Consider the following 21,515-nt stretch of genomic DNA (forward strand, 5'->3'; position numbering starts at 1 on the left):
AGCCCAAGAAAATAAAGTCAGTCACTGTTTCCCCATCTATCTGCCATGAGGTGATGGGACCAGATACCATGATCTTCATTTTTTGAATGTTGAGTTTTAAGACATATTTTTCACTCTCCTCCTTCACCTTCATCAAGAGACACTTTAGTTCCTCTTTGCTTTCTGCCATAAAGGTGGTGTCATCTGCCTTGAGGTTATTTGTATTTCTCCCGGCAATCTTGATTCCAGCTTGTGCTTCATCCAGCCTGGAATTCTACATGATGTACTCTGCATCTAAGTTAAATAAGCAGGGTGACAATACATTGCCTTGACGTACTCCTTTCCCAATTTGGAACCAGTCCATTGTTCAGTGTCTGGTTCTAACTGCTGCTTCTTGACCTACATACAGGTTTCTTAGGAGCAGGTACGGTGGTCTGGTATTCCCATCTCTTTAAGAATTTTCCAGTTTGTTGTGATCTACACAGTCAAAGGCTTTGGAGTAATCAATGAAGCAGATGTTTTTCTGGAATTCTCTGGCTTTTTCTAAGATCCAGAGGATGTTGGCAATTTGATCTCTGGTTCCTCTGCCTTTTCTAAACCTACATTGTACATCTGGAAGTTCTTAGTTCACATACTGCTGAAGCCTAGCTTGGAGATTTTGAGCATTTCTTTGCTAGAATATAAAATCAGGGCCACTGTGTGGTAGCTTAAAAATTCTTTGGCATTGCCTTTCTTTGGGATTGGAATGAAAACTGACCTTTTCTAGTCCTGTGGCCACTGCTGAGTTTTCCAGTTTGCTGGCATATTGAGTGCAGCACTTTAACAGCATTATTTTAGTATTTTCAATAGCTCAGCTGGAATTCCATCATCTCCACTAGTTTTGTTTGTAGTGATACTTCATAAGGCCCACTTGACTTCACATTCCAGGATGTCTGGCTCTAGGTGAGTGATCACACCATTGTGATTATCCGGGTCATGAAGATCTTTTTTGTATACTTCTTCTGTGTATTCTTGCCACCTCTTCTTAATATATTCTGCTTCCGTTAGGTCTGTACTGTTTGTGTCCTTTATTGTGCCCATCTTTGTATGAAATGTTCCCTTGGTATCTCTAATTTTCTTGAAGAGATCTCCAGTCTTTCCCATTCTGTTGTTTTCCTCTATTTCTTTGCATTGTTCACTGAGGAAGGCTTTCTTATCTCTTCTTGCTATTCTCTGGAACTCTGCATTCAGATGAATATATCTTTCCTTTTCTCCTTTGCCTTTTACTTCTCTTCTTTTCTTAGCTATTTGTAAGAGCTCCTCAGGCAACCATTTTGCCTTCTTGCATTTCTTTTTCTTTGGGACAGTTTTGATCACCACCTCCTGTACAATGTTATGAATCTCAGTGCATAGTTCTTCAGGCACTCTGTCTATCAGATCTAATCCCTTGAATCTATTTCTCACTTCCACTGTATAATCATAAGGGATTTGATTTTGTTGATACCTGAATGGCCTAGTGGTTTTCCCTACTTTCTTCAATTTAAGTCTGAATTTGGCAATAAGGAGTTCATGATCTGAGCCACAGTCAGCTCTTGGTCTTGTTTTTGCTGACTGTATAGAGTTTCTGCTGACTGTATAGAGCGTCTGCATCTTCGGCTGCAAAGAATGTAATCAACCTAATTTTGGTTATTGACCATCTGGTGATGTCCATGTGTAGAGTAGTCTCTTGTGTTGTTGGAAGAGGTTGTTTTCTATGACCAGTGTGTTCTCTTGGCAATAGTCTGTTAGCCTTTGCCCTGCTTCATTTTGTACTCCAAGGCTAAACTTGCTCTTTATTTTAGGTATCTCTTGACTTCCTACTTTTGTATTCCAGTTCCCTATGATGAAAAGGACATCTTTTTTTCTTTTTTTGGTGTTAGTTCTATAAGGTCTTGTAGGTCTTCATAGAACCATTCAACTTCAGATTCTTCGGTATTAGTGGTTGCATTACTGTGATATTGAATGGTTTGTCTTGGAAATGAACAGAGATCATTTTGTTGTTTTTCAGATTTCATCCATGAAATGCACTTCAGGCTCTTTTGTTGACTATGAGGGCTATTCCATTTCTTCTAAGGGATTATTGCCCACAGTAGTAGATATAATGGTCATCTGAATTAAATTCACCCATTTCCATCCGTTTTAGTTCACTGATTCCTAAAATGTCAATGTTTACTCTTGCCATCTCCTGTTTGACCACTTCCAATTTACCTTGATTCATGGATGCAACATTCTATGTTCTCATGCAATACTGTTGTCAGTTTTCATGAGGTCCCAGACAATGATGGACAGCCTAAAACTGAGACTCATGATTGAATTAAATGAATACAGAACTCTTTGGGATTGCTCTGTATGTGATGTAAAGAGGCCTTAGAGACTTGAGTTGTGCACTTGCATGATGAAAGAAGTAATCTAACACAGTGAGGCACTGTGGTGCTTTGTGGCTTGCATCACTATAAAGCCCGTTCTTAAGTGTGCCCTGAAAGCAGGAAGTTTGCTCAAGGTGGAGGGAGAAAGAGGGAAGAGGACAGGCAAACACTGAGACCCTTTCCTTTCTCGGTTGGGTACTATTTATGCTCTGGCAGCTTTCAGCCTGAACCTGTCACTAAAATAATGTTTGGACCACCACTGCAGAGTCTATAGCAGCCCTGTTAATCATGCTATAGTGATGAATAAGAACAGTAGATAAGCTTGTTAACCAGGCCAGGTTTCTAGATTTATTTCTGCTATTCCTGCTGGTTATTGAGCTAAACCAAAGTTCCTTATAAGGTCAGGTGATAATGTTCTGCAACAAAATCCAGAACTTAACTGACCTACTTTTAGACACAGAAAAAAACACCTTCTGCTCAAATGGTAAAGACTGGCTAAGAGAGCAATATAAAATGGTAACCATGTGCTTTCTCCTCGATGATGCTTCTAGAGAAGCTCTCTGAGTCTGGATACTCAAAGAGGAGGTAGATGGCCAGGTATTAAGCCATAAGGGCCACAAAACACAGCCTCATTAAAGTCTGCATATTTAACAACTTCTATGATGAATTGAAATTATTATCTCTGGCTCTCCCTGTGAATATGGAGATGAATAGGTGAGCCCCTCTAACATTCAGCAACAAACAAGACAAAACTGCAGATCAGATCTCAGGATCTCCAGTAGGGACCAGAGGTTGTATCCCAAGGTCAGAGTTGAATGTGGAGGTAGGGAAGAGTTACATTTCTGGGACTTTGGGATACCAGTACAGAGGTGGCTGTGACCCTCAAACCCCAGCACCAGAATGAGGGGAAAAAACAATGTCTCTGATTTTGGATCTGAGGTCATTACCAGTGGGACCCTTACCCAGATCCAGCTATGGATGGGTCTCTTTGGCCAACTCCAAACTCCAACAAAAACTTCTTAGGGCATTCACTATTGAATTTATGAGTGATATAGATGTGCTGCCTAAGTGAACACCTGCTCACATTTGCCCATAAGCCCTAAAGAAAACTGCTCCAGCTGGCACCATTTTAGCGGGCATATAAGAGACCATAAACCTTCCTGACTAGCAGCCCCTAGGGCTGTTGTTTCTCAAAAACAGCAGAAACTGCCTAGAATAAAAAAGCAAAAAGCAACACCTTCATTGCTAAGTTCAAGAATAACAAGGTCCTTCGTGAGACTAATTCTCACTCAATAGCCTCAACTAACCTGTGCACATGGCCTTAGGAGCATGGAGTCTCGATGACTATTGGCAGCTCAACATTGTAGTAAAACTCTGAGCACTGGCAGTACCTGACTTTGACATTGTCACAGAGGTTATCGCCCAAGATAAAAAACTTGGTATACAACAACTGACATCTCAAACTCCCTTTTCAGCATCATTGTCAATGTGGATAATCAGGATCAGTTTAATTTTATGTGTAATGGTTTGCAATATACCACTAATGTCCATCCAAAAGTCTACCTAAATTCCCCTACTATCTGTCATTAGATATGATAAGACCTAGAAAAATTCAAGCTACTGGAAGGAACACTAGCTTTCCACTATGTTGAAGACGTCTTCCTGGTGGTCCCAGACAAGGGCACTACCCAATGATGACTGGTCATTCTGTGGACTCACATGAGGCAAAATGATGAGTCATTAATACAGATGAGGCACCAAGACCCATCACCCAAGTGAAATTCCTAGGCATGATATAGAAAAAGCAACAACATCCTATCCAGAGGAAATGACTGACAATATCTGGTCCTCTCAACTTCCCCAAATAAAAAGAGGTACTTTTCTGGTATTGGCACTTTCCAAACAGGGAACTTGATGGCACCTACCTATGAGGTCACCAAGAAGACCTCACCTTTGTGTGGCCCAACTAACAGAATACCCTGGTGGGGTTCTCCATCAAGCCTCCAGGCTGCCATTCCCCTAAGCCTCTCTGATTTCTATTTGCTGTTTTAGTTACAGACCTCAAAAACTTCTGTTTGTCATTTGGAGCCTAGGCAGAATGACACTGCTACTGGTCAGAAGTGCCCACTGGGCAGAATTTCCTGGAACCTGTAATCTCCCAGAGTCAGCTAAAAGGTATACACAGTTCGAGATATGACTGGACAGTTACTGAGCTTAGTGGATACTGAGTGAATGCTTTATGGCTGTGAAATAATCTTATGACAAAGAAATTACAATCCAAAGGTATTAACACTTTGGATCTTGTTCTCTAGTTATCTGTGGGTATTCACAGTTTAGGTCATTTATTTTACTTCTACAAAATATACACTCAAATACATATTCATTGACCAAAGAAAAAAGATTTTCTGATGAGATTAAAATAATTTAAAAGTTACCATAATTATTATACTTACTCTGACTCCTTTCCCTTCTGTAATTTATTTGTTTCTCTACTTGCGTTTGGAGTTTTGACACTGGATATTGATCAAAAACCGTAAGATTTTCATCTGGTACTCCAATACGAGCTACATAGAGATGCATTTAGTTCAGTAAATGGAAAAACAGATCCATCATGAAATCTCTAGATTTCAAATTTACAGCAAGTGTACAGTAGAATTTTCTCTCATTTTTAAAGTTATCAGTAAATTGTCATAACGATCTTACATGCAAATAAGAAAAGTTTTAATGGATGCTACTGAAAATGTCTCATTATTTCAAAGATATTCTGAGGCATCAAATATATTTCATATTAATCTCTACTTTGGGGGCATGTATACACTAAATAAATACACAATAATAGATGAAACAATAAAAATACATATGCACAAGGTTATTCATTATAGTATTATCTGTAATTGCAAGATATTTTATTTCTTGAACAGCTAATGTTCAAGAATAGGATATTGGTTAAATGCTGTACTAAGTCACTTCAGTTGTGTCTGATTCTTTGCAACCCTATGGACTGTAGCCCACCAGGCTCCTCTGTCCATGGGGATTCTCCAGGAAAGAATACTGGAGGGGGTTGCCATGTCCTCTAGGGGATCTTCCCAACCCAGGGATTGAACCTGCAGCTCTTATGTCTTCTGCACTGGCAGGCAGGTTCTTTACCACTAGCGCCACCTGGGAAGCCCCTTATTGGTTGAATAAACCAAGGCATATACAATTAATTATGGTATAGTATAAACTGTGGTATATAATGTGGTACTATTTTATATATTTACATAAAAATAATAAAAGATTTTTATAAACTACATGGAGGGATTTCTAGGAGATAATGTTAAGTGGAAAAAAATTTTAAAGGGTATGTAGTATGCTAACTTTTGGTTCAGAAAGAAGTAATCAGAAAAATGAAAAAATAGATATTAACTTTACAAGATGAAGCACAGAAAAGATAAGCATAAGAAGAAAGGGAGAGAGAGAGAGGACTGGGGAATGCACAGAGATGCACTGGAAAGAGATGATGCCCTTAAGTATACCTTTGGTAAGTAGGTCAATATGTTGCATACATTTCAAAAATAGAACTAAACCAACAAGGATAATAAGAGGAAATGAAAACTGAAAGCAAATGAAATGAACCTGCTGCTGCTGCTGCTAAGTCGCTTCAGTCGTGTCCGACTCTGTGCGACCCCATAGACGGCAGCCCACCAGGCTCCTCCGTCCCTGGGATTCTCCAGGCAAGAACACTGGAGTGGGTTGCCATTTCCTTCTCCAACGCATGAAAGTGAAAAGTGAAAGTGAAGTCGCTCAGTCGTGTCTGACTCTTAGTGACCCCAGGGACCGCAGCCCACCAGGCTCCTCCATCCATGGGATTTTCCAGGCAAGAGTACTGGAGTGGGGTGCCATTGCCTTCTCTGGAAATGAACCTACTGAAGGGTTAAAAAACCAACAATGATCCCAATTAGTCATAAATACAGTGTTTGAAACATACCCTCAATCTTGGGCAAAAGTATGGGGGAAAGACAGAAACCAAATCACTAAATATTTTCAGTAGCCTTTCTCTCTTTTTTTTTTTTGGTAGTGGTACATGCTAAGTAATTCTGTAACAGGGGTGGAAGCACTGTGGGATTGGAGCAAATATATAAATCTGTTGATGTAAGAGTCAGGTTTAACACCATGGAAAACACACACACGAAATGAAGGAAGGCAAGCAGACCTGAGAGACTAAAACTAAAGGTGTCTGAGAGTCCTCATGATTTCTTGAATATAAGTATGCATGAACATATGCATATTTATGTGCACACGCACACGTATGTGTCTATGAATATATGTACATGTGTATAAAAACTAAGGAGAATGGATCCAAGTTAAAATACTATGTGTATTGGGTGGTTTGATTCATTGATGGAGGAGGTAATTTTGTTTAACTTGGTAACAGTAGCACCTGTAAGATCCATCAATACAGATGCTTCCTACTTTTACTCAGACCTGTAAGCTTTGATAAATAAACATAACTAGACATTAGACAAGGTCTCTATGTCTTCAGTGGGGACCTGAGGACATACCCTTACAAAGTTCCAAGTAAGGAGGGGAAAAATTGCATTTCTTGGGCCTCTTGGATACTGCTGAACAAATTTCTGTGATTCCCATAGCCATTATAGAAGGATGAGGAGGAAACAGATAATTCTGTATAGTTTTATTTTACCATAACTCTTTTCCAGACACAACTATGAGTAAATACACTTTGGGCCTCTAAAAACCCCAAATATTGTGGTTTCTATTAAAGAATATGTTATTGGTAGAAATGTACTTTTTATATCAACTAGCACAACCCCCACCATGTCCCCACTGTGAGATTTACTGAGTTTAGGGTATTTTAATGGAGTACGTTAAGGGGAGATAAGAAAACCTTCCTCAGCGATCAATGCAAAGAAATAGAGGAAAACAACAGAATGGGAAAGACTAGAGATCTCTTCAAGAAAATTAGAGATACCAAGGGAACATTTCAAGCAAAGATGGGCTCGATAAAGGACAGAAATGGTATGGACATAACAGAAGCAGAAGATGTGAAGAAGAGGTGGCAAGAATACACAGAAGAGTTATACAAAAAAGATCTTCATGACCAGGTAATTATGATGGTGTGATCACTCACCTAGAGCCAGATGTCTTGGAATGTGAAGTCAAGTGGGCCTTAGAAAGCATCACTCTGAACAAAGCTAGTGGAGGGATGGAATTCCAGTTGAGCTATTTCAAATCCTAAAAGATGATGCTCTGAAAGTGCTGCACTCAATATGCCCGCAAATTTGGAAAACTCAGCAGTGGCCACAGGACTAGAAAAGGTCAGTTTTCATTCCAATCCCAAAGAAAGGTGATGCCAAAGAATGCTCAAACTACCGCACAATTGCACTCATCTCACACGCTAGTAAAGTAATGCTCAAAATTCTCCAAGCCAGGCTTCAGCAATATGTGAACCATGAACTTCAGATGTTCAAGCTGGTTTTAGAAAAGGCAGAGGAACCAGAGATCAAATTGCCAACATCTGCTGAATCATCGAAAAAGCAAGAGAGTTCCAGGAAAACATCTATTTCTGCTTTATTGACTATGCCAAAGCCTTTGACTGTGTGGATCACAATAAACTGTGGAAAATTCTGAAAGAGATGGGAATACCAGACCACTTGACCTGCCTCTTGAGAAATCTATATGCAGGTCAGGAAGCAACAGTTAGAACTGGACATGGAACAACAGACTGGTTCCAAATAGGAAAAGGAGTACGTCAAGGCTGTATATTGTCACCCTGCTTATTTAACTTCTATGCAGAGTACATCATGAGAAATGCTGGGCTGGAAGAAGCACAAACTGGAATCAAGATTGCAGGGAGAAATAGCAATAACCTCAGATATGCAGATGAAACCACCCTTATGGCAGAAAGTGAAGAGGAACTAAAAAGCCTCTTGATGAAAGTGAAAGAGGAGAGTGAAAAAGTTGACTTAAAGCTCAACATTCAGAAAACTAAGATCATGAAAAAAAAAAAAAAAAAAGAAAACTAAGATCATGGCATCCAGTCCCATCACTTCATGGCAAATAAATGGGGAAACAGTGGAAACAGTGTCAGACTTTATTTTCTGGGGCTCCAAAATCACTGTAGATGATGACTGCAGCCATGAAATTAAAAGACACTTGCTCCTTGGAAGGAAAGTTATGACCAACTTAGCATATTCAAAAACAGAGACATTACTTTGCCAACAAAGGTCCGCCTAGTCAAGGCTATGGTTTTTCCAGTGGTCATGTATGGATGTGAGAGTTGGACTGTGAAGAAAGCTGAGTGCCAAAGAATTGATGCTTTTGAACTGTGGTGTTGGAGAAGACTCTTGAGAGTCCCTTGGACTGCAAGGAGATCCAACCAGTCCATCCTAAAGGAGATCAGTTCTGGGTGTTCATTGGAAGGACTGATGCTGAAGCTGAAACTCCAATACTTTGGCCACCTCATGTGAAGAGTTGACTCATTGGAAAAGACTCTGAGCTGGGAGGGATTGGGGGCAGGAGGAGAAAGGGACAACAGAGGATGAGATGGCTGGATGGCATCACCTACTCGATGGGCATGAGTTTGGGTAAACTTCGGGAGTTGGAGATGGACAAGGAGGCCTGGCGTGCTGCGATTCACGGGGTCGCAAAGAGTCGGACAGAACTGAGCGACTGAATTGAACTGAACAAAAAGCATTAGAACTGTCTCTGGCACCAGTGGTACCTGAGATTGTGACACTTAGAGAAGATATTATTCAAGATAAAGAATCTTGGTACAATGCAGCTGACATCACAGATGCCCTTCTCAGCATCACTCTCCACGTGGATGATAGGATTAGTCTGATGTTATGCAGTAGGGGTTATAGTGCACCACCAAGATCTTCCCATGAGACTCCCTAAATTCTCTATCTGTAATCAATGAATAGGTTAAGACTTGGGAAAAGTCCTGCTCCTGGAGGGAGCACTAGCCTTCCACTCTTTCAAAGAAATCATCCTAGTGGGCTCAGACAAGGGCACTACCCCAAAAGAACAGGATGTTCTATTTGCTTACAAGTAGGATGCAGTTAGGCCATTAATAACAAGGTACAAAGACTCAAAACTGAAGTAAAATTCCTGAGCATGATCTGTAAGGGGCATAGTTCAGAGAAAATGACTGTCATTCTTTTGACCCTCTCTGCTTCTGAAATGAAAATCATTAGAGTAACTGGTGGGACTACACAGACACAGCCTCACTCTCACAGGATCACCTAGCATCCATCAGGTTCCCACAAAGACCACTGTCTGCTTGGGGCCTTGATGGGCAGGATCTGCTGGAAGCCCTTCAGCTGACTGCCCTATGTGCCCTTTTCATGGAGCCCTCTCATTTCCAAGCACTGTTTCAGTTAGAAACCTCAGTAACATCTCTCTTTGCCTATGGCAATCTATGGCCACTACCACACATCAAAGTCATTCACTGGGCTTTGAGTCCATAATCTGCCAGAGCTGGCTAAAAAGTACATATTCTTTATGAAGTCTATTATTGGTGTTGGTGAATAATAGGAGCATGACTTTGGTCATGTAATAATCCTAAGATAAGAAATTGCAAACAAAACATATAATACATTTGCTTTTGTTCTATAATTTTATCAGGGTTATCATATTTTATGTCAAAGTTTTAAATTTCTACAAAATATTTGTTCAAACACATGTTTATGAACCAAATAAAGCTCTTCTGACATATTTAACTTAAAACTATATAAAGTTATTGCTAATTATCATACTTACTCTTGAGTCTTTCTCCTATGGAAGTTCTTTGTTTCTTTACTTGTGCTTGTTTTTTTAACTCTGAATCTTCATGTTCAAGTATAAGATTTCCACCTGGCACTTTATCAGGAGCTATATAAAGAGATAATTTAAGTCTCTTAATAGGAAAAATTACGACTGTAAAAATTCTAGATTTTAAACTCAGAAACATTTTCTCTCATTTGCATAAAGTCCTAAGTAAATTATCATAACAATAGACCTGATATGAAAATTTACAGAATATTTTTAATGGATATTTATTGAAGCTGTCTCTTTGTTTTATAAATATTCTCAGGTATCAATATGTTTATAGTAGATTCTAATGTTCATAAATTATTTATGCTTTGGATAATATATATGTACAGACGAACCAATGAAAATACTTGTGCATAAGGTTGGTCATTATAGCATCATTTGTAATCACAAGATATTCAAAATCATCTGAGTGTTCAAACAATAGTATAGTACCTTCCACAATATATGTAAATCAAATAATTATGCAGTATATCTTAAACATACACGATGATATATGTCAAATATATCTCAATAAAATGAAAAAGTAACATAGTACCAATTATAGTATATGATGATATATGTATATAAATTGTAGTATACATGGTGTACAGGTGATGTGATGTGGTACAAATATCTGTACCCAGAATGAGACATTCCCTTCCCCTATTATCAATACATCCCATGCTTGCCAGATGTCATGGGAGAAAGAAAGACTGGTGGGAACACCGGTAGAGCTTGTGCCCTTTCATGTTTAGACTCCTACTTAATTATTGCAGTAAGTGAATAAAGGCCTTTTACTTTCAGTTTGGTTCATTGTCTTTACAGATCACCTTCACAACTGATAGCTCTCTTCTCAGTGACAAATGGTGGCAGGCAGAGTGGCCCAATTAAGCACAATGTCTTTCTGGAAAAGTAAAAAGCATGAAGATCCCCCAGGGTTTTGGGGAGACACTAGAGAGGACTACAAGGCCTGTTGGGGAGTACTAGCTGGTCAATTGCAAGAGTCTGAAGGTCTAACAATGCACTTTGCTAGCAACAGCTATGAGTCTCAAGAAGTGCTACGTTAGGAACGCCTGGGGGCACTCTTGGAGAGGGCTAGCAAATTGTTTATGCAAGCTTCCTGGGCTAGAGGGGTAATGATAGTCCTTCTCTTTAGCCCCAGAATCCCTGCCAAAATGCCTGGTGGAATTAGTGATCTAACAGAAGGACTCTGGGAAATTTATGGAAGCAATCCCTGGGTACTCCTTGTCCTCTGATGACAGTACTAAAAATTGTCACATCCTCTGCAAGCTCAGTTGCACCCAATGATTGTTGTCAACTTTAATGAGGTCCCCATTCTGGCGGGCTACAGTCCATGGGGTTGCAAAGAGTAGGACACGACTGAGCGACTAGGCACAGCACACAGCACTAACAACAATGGACAGCCTACAATACAGCAAGTTACTGAGACCCATGATTGAATTAAATGAATATAGAACACTTTGAGATTGCATTGTCCATGATATAAAGAGATCTCACAGACTTGGGTTGTTCACTTGCATGATGAAGTAGGAATCTTTTTTACCCTACTTTTTTTTCCTTCAACACTTTCTACTTCTAGTCTGATAATTTTACTAATTCATAAAATTTTCAAGCAAGCAAAATATGGAATGAACTGATTTCAAGGAGGTAATTTTCTTAAAGTTAGCAAGAACAGTGTTACTGTGTGGGTGGACCTGTTTAAGAGTGTCCTGAAAGCAGAAAATTTGATCAAGGAGGCTAAGAGGAACATCCACATCCTTCTTCCTCATCTGGGAACTATTTGGGCTCTGACAGCTTTGGCCCAACAGTGATGGGTTCCCTACGACCAAAACACATGTTTAGACCAAGCTTTGAGAGGACAGCATCTCTGCAAACTACACTGGTGGTCCCGATTCTACAAGGAGACAGTGACAGTGATAGATAATGAGATTGTTATTAATAACAAGACTCTAGGTTAATTAGTGCCATTCCTGCTGGTTATCTTGCTCAAATAAACCTCCTCAGAAACTTAGATCCATTTGTCAGTGACATAATCCAGATGTTAACTGACAAATTCCTGGGCAGGGTAAATGTAACTACTGCCAAAATAACAGAGAGAGATCATCACAGAAAGTGACATTAAAATGGTAACTGAGCACATGTAACTGGAGGATTTGGTAGGGCTTTTCCAAATAAACCTCTGGGTCTTATTGTTAAACAATGGGAGCACAAAAGAAGAGATCAGTGGGTTCTCCATTTAGAAACTCATAACTCATGTCCTTTCAAGCTCTGGGAGATGGTGAAGGACAGGGAAGCCTGGCATGCTATAGTCCATGGGGTCCTTTAGAGGCCAAATGGCAACCCTCCCTCAGGTCTGCCTGGTAATGATTCCTACAACTAATAGAAGTGCTCTTCTTTCTTCTCCCAGGATATTCTAAAATGAATCATAGAGTCCTACCAATTTTTACCTAAACTTTTTACATTAAAAAAAAAACCAATACAATATTGTAAAGTAATTAGTCTCTAATTAAAATAAATAAATTTAAATAAAAAAAAGACACTACAAAAAAATAAAAAATAAAAAAAACAAGACTATGAAATGTCCTATGCACAAAGTGAGGAAATGAGGTCCTGTGAAAGGGTCAAAGTTCAAAGTACACATGGGGAAGAACTGCATATTTTGGACTTTTGGGATAACGATGCACAGCTGACTATGACCCCCAAAATCCCTGGGATGAGAATGAGGAGAAATGGATAAGGCTCTGATTTCCTGTCAGAAGCCACCACCACCAAGACCCCTACCAAGCTTGACTACAGATATAACATATCATTATTGTGGCACTACTACTGAATGGATTATTATTAGAGACATATTGTTGATATGCATACCTGATAGCACCTAATTCAAGCCATAAACAAAATTATTGTAGTTAAGAAAATTTTAGTGGGACATATGGAAGACAGCAAACCTACCAAACTACCAGCTAGAAGTTTTGTCCCTGGTGCACTGGGACGACCCAGAGGGAGGGTAGGTGAGGGAGGAGGGAGGAGGGTTCAGGATGGGGAACGCGGGTATACCTGTGGCGGATTCATTTCGATATTTGGCAAAACTAATACAATATTGTAAAGTTTAAAAATAAAATAAAAAAAATATGATTAAAAAAAAAAAGAGCATTAACAGGCTCAGCAATTAAAAACAAACAAAAACAACAAGAAAACTGCTACTGTTGCTGTGCTTAGGAAGCCCAGGTTCATTATCTGAGCTTCCCAAAAGGCCTTGGGTGCTTGGAAACTCAATCCTCAGTCACTCAACAGTATAGTACAATGTTTGGAAACACCATTACCTGATGACACTGTAACTCTTGCCCAAGTTCAGAAAAATAGGTCTGAATCAATTCTTATTGCAAATGCCCTTTTCAGCATCCCTGTCCACACAGATGATCAGGATCTGTTTGCCTTTTGTGTAATACTTTTCAATACTCCTTTAATGTCCTTCCACAAGGCCATGACCAGGAAATTTCACTCCAAGATGTAGGACTAGCCTTCTGCAGAGTAAGGAATGTCTCCTAGTTGGTCCAGGCAAGGGTACTACCCAACCAGCACTGGATGGCATTTTGACCCATATGTAGCAACATGTCTAGGGTATTACTGGGACAAGAAACAAGGACCCAAGACTCATGGGAAGTTCCTGACTGGGAAGGGAGAGTAGGACTCTCTCTGGAGGCAATAATTGCCTGAGTTTTAGTCACACTCAGGCTCTCAGCCCGTACAAATACAAAGGATCCCCAATGACTGGTGGGACTGTTCAGAAACTGGTACTCACACATCCCCCTACATGGCCATCTTGATGACAGCACCCAGCAATTAGGTTATCAAAAAGACCTGTACGCTGACTAGGGCCTGGAGACCCTTTAAATGGCTACACAGGAAAACCTTTTCCTTGGCCCCTTGAATCCACTGTCTTTTAAGTTACAGGTCTCTCTGATGCCTATTGGAGTCTGTGGCAAAAGAACACAGCCACACATCTGAGGTATCCACCCAGCTTATGGACCCCTAATCTCTTATTGGTGGCTCAAAGTATAGAATCACTTTGAAAGACTACTGAGCAGTTACTGGGCCTTGGTGGTTAATAAGCAAGAAGGGTCTCTACAATGCAGCCTTATAACAAGAAATATCAACCAAATGTTAAATGGTTCCAGTTCTCTAATTTTTTATATTATTCACATTTGAAGTGCAAAATTGCTATACGTGCTCAAACACATATTCATGAACTAAAGAAAAAAGATCAGGTAAGATTAATTTTTTAAAAATTTAAAGGCATCTATAACTGTTGTACTTACTACCGTGTTTTCCTTCTCCAGAAGATATCTGTTTCTGTACTTGCATTGGGAGTTTTGACACTGAATCTTGATGCTGAAGCACAGGAGTATTGTCAGGCACATCATCAGGAGCTGCACAAAACAGATTCATTAAATTCCTTCATAGACACATCAGTTCAGTTCAGTCGCTCAGTCGTGTCCGACTCTTCGCAACCCCATGAACTGCAGCATGCCAGGCCTCCCTGTCCATCACCAACTCCCGGAGTTCACTCAAACTCATCCCCTATTGAGTCAGTGATGCCATCCAACCATCTCATCCTCTGTCAACCCCTTCTCCTCCTGCCTTCAGTCTTTCCCAAGATCAGGGTCTTTCCCAATGAATCAGCTTTTCGCATCAAGTGGCCAAAGTATTGGGGTTTCGGCTTAAACATCAGTCCTTCCAATGAACATTCAGGACTGATATTCCTTTACAATGGACTGGTTGGACCTCCTTGCAGTCTAAGGGACTCTCAAGAGTCTTCTTCAACACCACAGTTCAAAAGCATCAATTCTTCAGCACTCAGCTTTCTCTATAGTCCAACTCTCACATCCAAACATGACTACTGGAAAAACCATAGGCTTGACTAGATGGACCTTTGTTGGCAAAATGATGTCTCTGCTTTTGAATATGCTATCTAGGTTGGTCATAACTTTCCTTATAAGGAGCAAGCATCTTTTAATTCCATGGCTGCGACCGCCATCTGCAGTGATTCTGGAGCCCAAAAAAATAAAGTCTGCCACTGTTTCCCCATCTATTTGCCATGAAGTGATGGGACTGGATGCCATGATCTTAGTTTTCTGAATGTTGAGCTTTAAGCCAACTTTTTCACTCTCCTCTCTCACTTCCATCCAGGGGCTCTTTAGTTCTTCTTCACTTTCTGCCATGAGGGTGGTGTCATCTGCATATCTGAGGTTATTGATATTTCCTCCCAGCAATCTTGATTCCAGCTTGTGCTTCTTCCAGTCCAGCATTTCTCATGATGTCCTCTGCATATAAGTTAAATAAGCAGGGTGACAATATACAGCCTTGACGTACTCCTTTTCCTATTTGGAACCAGTCTGTTGTTCCATGTCCAGTTCTAACTGTTGCTTCCTGATCTGCATATAGATTTCTCAAGAGGCAGATCAGGTGGTCTGGTATTCCCATCTCTTGAAGTACTTTCCACAGTTTATGGTGATCCACACAGTCAAAGGCTTTGGCATAGTCAATAAAGCAGAAATAGATGTTTTTCTGGAACTCTCTTGCTTTTTTGATGATCCAGCGGATGTTGGCAATTTGATCTCTGGTTCCTCTGCCTTTTCTAAAACCAGTTTGAACATATGGAAGTTCACAGTTCAGAAGCCTTCAGTCTTATTGCTGAAGCCTGGCTTGGAGGATTTTGAGCATTACTTTACTAGCGTGTGAGATGAGTGCAATTGTGCAATAGTTTGAGCATTCTTTGGCATCACCTTTCTTTGGGATTGGAATGAAAACTGACCTTTTCCAGTCCTGTGGCCACTGCTGAGTTTTCCAAATTTACTGGCATATTGAATGCAGCACTTTCACAGCATCATCTTTCAGGATTTGAAATAGCCCAACTGGAATTCCATCACTTCCACTAGATTTGTTCATAGTGATGCTTCCTAAGGCCCACTTGACTTCACATTCCAGGATGTCTGGCTCTAGGTCAGTGATCACACCATTGTGATTATCTGGGTCATGAAGATTTTTTTTGTATAGTTCTTCTGTGTATTCTTGCCACCTCTTCTTAATATCTTCTGCTTCTGTTAGGTCCATACCATTTCTGTCCTTTGTTGATCCCATCTTTGCATGAAATGTTCCCTTGGTATCTCTAATTTTCTTGAAGAGATCTCCAGTCTTTCCCATCCTGTTGTTTTCCTCTATTTCTTTGCACTGATCACTGAGGAAGGCTTTCTTACCTCTCCTCGCTATTCTTTAGAACTCTGCATTCAAATGGGTATATCTTTCCTTTTCTCCTTTGCTTTTGGCTTCTCTTCTTTTCACAGCTATTTGTAAGGCCTCCTCAGACAGCCATTTCTTTTTCTTGGGGATGGTCTTGACCCCTGTCTGCTGTACAATATCATGAACCTACGTCCATAGTTCATCAGGCACTCTATCTATCAGATCTAGTCCCTTAAATCTATTTTTCACTTCTACTGTATAATCATAAGGGATTTGATTTAGGTCATATCTGAATGGTCTAGTGGTTTTCCCTACTTTCTTCAATTTAAGTCTGAATTTGGCAATAAGGAGTCCATGATCTGAGCAACAGTCAGGTCCCGATCTTGTTTTTGCTGACTGTATAGAGCTTCTCCATCTTTGGCTGCAAAGAATATAATCAATCTGATTTAGTGTTGACCATCTGGTGATGTCCATGTGTAGAGTCTTCTCTTGTGTTGTTAGAGGAGGGTGTTTGCTAAGACGAGATCTGCAATAAAATCTCTTGGTTTCATACTTACAATAAGTATACTGTGAATTTTTCTCTCATTTTGATAAAGTTAAGTAAATTGGGCTTCCCTGGCAGTTCAGCTGGTAAAGAATCCTCCTGTAATGCAGAAGACCCCAGTTTGATTCCTGGGTTGGCAAGTTCCATCGGAGAAGGGAATAGGCTACCCACTCAAGTATTCTTGCGCTTCCCTGGTGGCTCAGCTGGTAAAGAATCTGGCTGCAATGTGGGAGAACTGGGTTCAATTCCTAGGTTGAGAAGATCCTCTGGAGAAGGGAATGGTTACCCACTCCAGTGTTCTGACCTGGAGACCATGGGGTCACAAAGAGTTGGACATGACTGAACGACTTTTACTTTCACTTTGGGACTTCCCCAGTGGCTTAGTGGAAAAGAATGTGCCTGCAATACAGGAGATGCTGGTTCGATCCCTGGATGAGGAAAATCCCCCAGAGAAGGAAATGGCACTCTAGTCCAGTATTCTTGCCTGGGAAATTCCATGGGCAGAGGAATCTGGCAGGCTACAGTCCATAGGATCACAAGGAGTCGGACACAACTGAAGAGACTGAGCACACATAAGTAAATTACCATAAATAACATGTGACTAGAAATTGTGAGAACATTTTTAATGAATATACTTTAAAGAGGCTGTAACAACATAATATACATACATACATAGAAACATCCATATATAAAGTCTCTATTTTTCCTAGGTTATTTATACTTTGTGTGTATATCCAGTTGCTTAGTCGTGTTCAACTCTTTGGGACCCCATGGACTGTAGCTTGCCAGGCTCCTCTGTCCATGGAATTTTCAGGCAAGGATACTGGAGTAGGTAGCCATTTCCAATTCCAGGAGATCTTCTTGACTCAGCTAGAACCTGTGTCTCTTATGTCTTCTGCACTGGCAGGTGGATTCTTTACCCCTGCACCTCCTAGGAAGTCCTGTTTATACTTCAGACTAATACAAATTCATAGAACTAAAAATACAAATGAGTATGTACATGGTTATTGAATACAATGTATTTGTAAGTGCAAAATATTCAAAACCATATACATTTTAAAGCAAAGAAGATTAGTTCAATAAACTAGGGTACATGCTATCCACTATGGAATAATATGAATTATGGTAAATACTGTGGTACAGCTGTACACAGTGCTATAAACTGAGTGAAATGAATCTCTACCTACTGATTTAAAGGGATTTCTTAAAGGGATCATCAGGAATAATGTTACATTTAAAAAAAAACTAAAAAAAGGAAAACTGGTATGGATATCTTAGAAATGAGAAAAAACAAGGATGGAGAGAAAAAATACAGGAAACACAGGAAACCTATCACAAAACGATGTATATGGTTACCAACAAGATGAGAGGGAAGACTGAGGAAGGAATAATAAGCTTCTAAGCATAGCTCTTTATATACTTTTTAACTTTTGGAAGTAGGTTCATGCTCCATGTATTTCAAAACATAATTAAATCAGTGAGGGTAAGAAGATCGAATGCAAAGAGAAAGCAAACTTATGAAATGAAACAACTGAAGGCAAAATAGAAGTGGTAACTTCTCAATATAGTATTTAACATAAACCCTCACTCTTGGACATGGGATTGAGATGAGAATGGGAGGGAGAATAACAGCAAGTCATGAAATCTTTTTAAAATCTGGTTTGTTTATCAAGTGGTATGTTCAAAGCTATTCTGAAACCACTTGAGAAGCATTACAGGATTGAGCAAACGAGTAATTGTGGTAAACTGTTTCATAACTGTAGCTACATGAGCACTAACGTCCTTCATATGGCCATCAAATTGCTCAGGTATCAGTAATCAGTGCACAGGTCATGACTTTGAAGCACCTGCTCCCACAGAGAGGACTAGTTTTCACTCTAGTGGGCCAAGACAAGGACACACCAAATAAGGCCTAGATGCCCTGTGGAACCACCAGTGGCTCTTGGCTGGGCCATTAGTATACTCAGTTAATTACCTGGTACCCTAGTGAAACTCCTGGGCATGATCTCTAAGGGGTATGACTTCTCATTCCAGAGGATAGGACTGCCAACTATTCAACTCCAATAAATAAAACAGGCCAAGCAAATAGTGGGACTCTTTGACCACGTGCATTCTCATTTCCCCATGTGGAGCTCTTAATGACTCTGATCTCTGGGGTTACCAGAAAAGCTGCTTCCTTTTAGTGAGGACACAGCTAAGGCCCTAAAGGCCCTCCAACAGGGTCTCCAGAACCCATCAGATGCTTGATTTACAGATCTCAGAAATACTGCTTTGGCAAAGGAATCTATGGCAAAATGCCCCTGCCATGCATAGAAGTGTCTGTTGGGCTTCTGTATCCACAATTACCTGGAGCTGGCTGAAAGGCACTCTACTTTGGAGAGACAGTTATTCACCTACTATTGGGCCTTGGGGCATTCATCTTCTCACAAAATAATCTTAAGAACAGAAAATTCCAATCAAAGTTTAACAATATTTCTGCTTTTTTCCTCTAGATATCTCATGGTAGTCACACTTTAGTCGAAGTATAACATTTCTATAAAATACATGTTCAAAAATATATAACATGAACCAAAATAAAAACATCTTCTAGTGAGTTTAATATAAAATAATTTCATGTTTTCCATAGTTTTTATACTTACCAGTAAGTCCTTCCCCTTTGTGCAAGCTTGGTTTCTTTACTTGAATCTCTGATTTTGACACTGAGTCTTGATGATGAAGAATACGATTTCTATCTGGTACTTCATCCTGAGCTGCATAAAGAGAAGAATTTGGCCCACTAAATAAAAAAACTTCACAAAAAACTTCATTTTTATGAAGTTATAAGAACATCATCAAATGCCAGGTTGTATAAGAAAACTGTGGGAAGAATGTTAACAAGGGTGCATGAAAGGTATTTTAGCACATCATTAATATTCTTCGACTTCTGTTTTATATTAGTCTGTCATTTTCTGAGTTTTCCAAATATTTTCAGGTAATACATATCGAAACACTAAACAATGAAAATATACCCATACAAATTATTCATAACAGCAAAATAGTCAAAGCCACTTAAATATAAAAGCATGGGAGACTGGTAGGCTAAAGTAATGCATGTAAACTAAGAAAACACAGACTATGGGATATAATGTGGCACACACAGCTGTACAAGCAGGTATAAAAGGAATGAAGACCCAACAAACTGACTCAGAAGCATTTCTAGGATTTAACTCTTAATGGGCAAGAAACAACCTAACAGGGAATATATAGTATGCTACAGGCAGGCAAGCAGGAAGGCAGGAGGAAGAAAGACATGAAGAAAAGGAACTTGAAAAAAGTGATAAATGTATTCATCTTTTAAGAAGGAAATATAGGAAATAAAAACCAAAAACTATTACAGTGGGTCAATTAGTCGCTGCAGACATGGCTGACTGAGTTGTACCCAGTGACTCCTATTTGCTCTCAGCTTCTCTCTGACACTGATGGATACTCCAAGATATACTGAAGTTTTGAGAATCATGTCTAAAGAAAAAGAATCCAGGTTTCTCAGTTCCACCGGACCAGCAACCAGAGGAGACTACATAGACTCCACTGTAGAGGAGCTACTCTTGTTAACTTAGTGTGGGACACTGGCACCTTGCTGGCTGTGTCTTAACAGAACCCCTGGTTCTGAGTTCCCTGACGGGCGCCACTGTGTCCAAGAAGGACAAGGGAGGGGACGCGGAAGAAAAGACACAAACACCTGAGACAATCTCCTTCCTTTCCTGGCTGACACTTAGTTTCTGAAAACTTCTGTCCAGGCATGGTAAACTCCCTGCCACTGGAAACAGTCTAGTTACCCAGCAATGGAGGCTCAAGAAAGGGATGGATGGACTCTCCACCACTCATCTTGTGCCAGAAAGTGGACCATGGAGGCCAAAACAGCCTCATGAGAATCAAAACAGTGATGATACTTAGTACTAATAATGATGATACTTAGTATCAATAATGTGTTCCCTCTGCTCTCCCCCGCTGGCAGTGATCCTAAGATGAATTCCACAACTCTGCCTATTTTCACCTATAATACTTGACTTTTCAAAATAAACATGATTAGGGATTAGACCACCATCCTTATCCCCAGTGGCATCTGATGTATGTCATTCGAGCCTGGAGGGAGACCAGAGTCTGACTCACCTCTGACTTTACTGCTGCCAGAAAGCATCCAAACTCTGATGGAGGCCGGAAAACAGCCTCATGAGATATTCAAATAGCTTAGAGCCTCTCACTGTCAGAATAAACTAGTAAAGGACATTGATGAGTCAATGCTTGTTGCCAAGTTTTCACATGAATTGTATCCTTGAATGTGTATCAATTAACATATATAGAGTAGTGGCCTTGGTGTTAGTAACTTTAGACCCTTAAGGTAATAAATGTTGTAAACCCATTACACATCCGCCCTATGAATGCAATTTTATCTTTGGAAGATGGTGTGCTAAGTAAGTCTTTGTTGATAAGTCCTTGTCCCCTTGTGGCCAGAAGATGATGTAAATCACCTAAACCATTTGTATACGATACACTTGAAACCTTTGATAAGAACC

At 40.0% G+C, this 21,515-nt stretch overlaps 1 protein-coding gene across 12 annotated transcripts in view; it reads right to left on the minus strand.

Annotated features, from left to right (window-relative positions):
- CCDC7 (coiled-coil domain containing 7) overlaps positions 1–21,515 on the minus strand; it is a 268,190-nt gene that overhangs the window by 90,038 nt on the left and 156,637 nt on the right. For all 12 annotated transcript variants that reach the window (XM_061435932.1, XM_061435930.1, XM_061435937.1 and 9 more), the window contains 4 exons: positions 19,602–19,712; positions 14,498–14,608; positions 10,125–10,235; positions 4,817–4,927 (listed from right to left, as the gene is read on the minus strand). In XM_061435932.1, the coding sequence (XP_061291916.1) occupies positions 4,817–4,927; positions 10,125–10,235; positions 14,498–14,608; positions 19,602–19,712 (444 nt within the window). The remainder of the gene's footprint in view (positions 1–4,816; positions 4,928–10,124; positions 10,236–14,497; positions 14,609–19,601; positions 19,713–21,515) is intronic.

The sequence above is a fragment of the Bos javanicus genome, chromosome 13 (genome assembly GCF_032452875.1).
Source record: "Bos javanicus breed banteng chromosome 13, ARS-OSU_banteng_1.0, whole genome shotgun sequence".
NCBI lineage: Eukaryota > Metazoa > Chordata > Mammalia > Artiodactyla > Bovidae > Bos > Bos javanicus.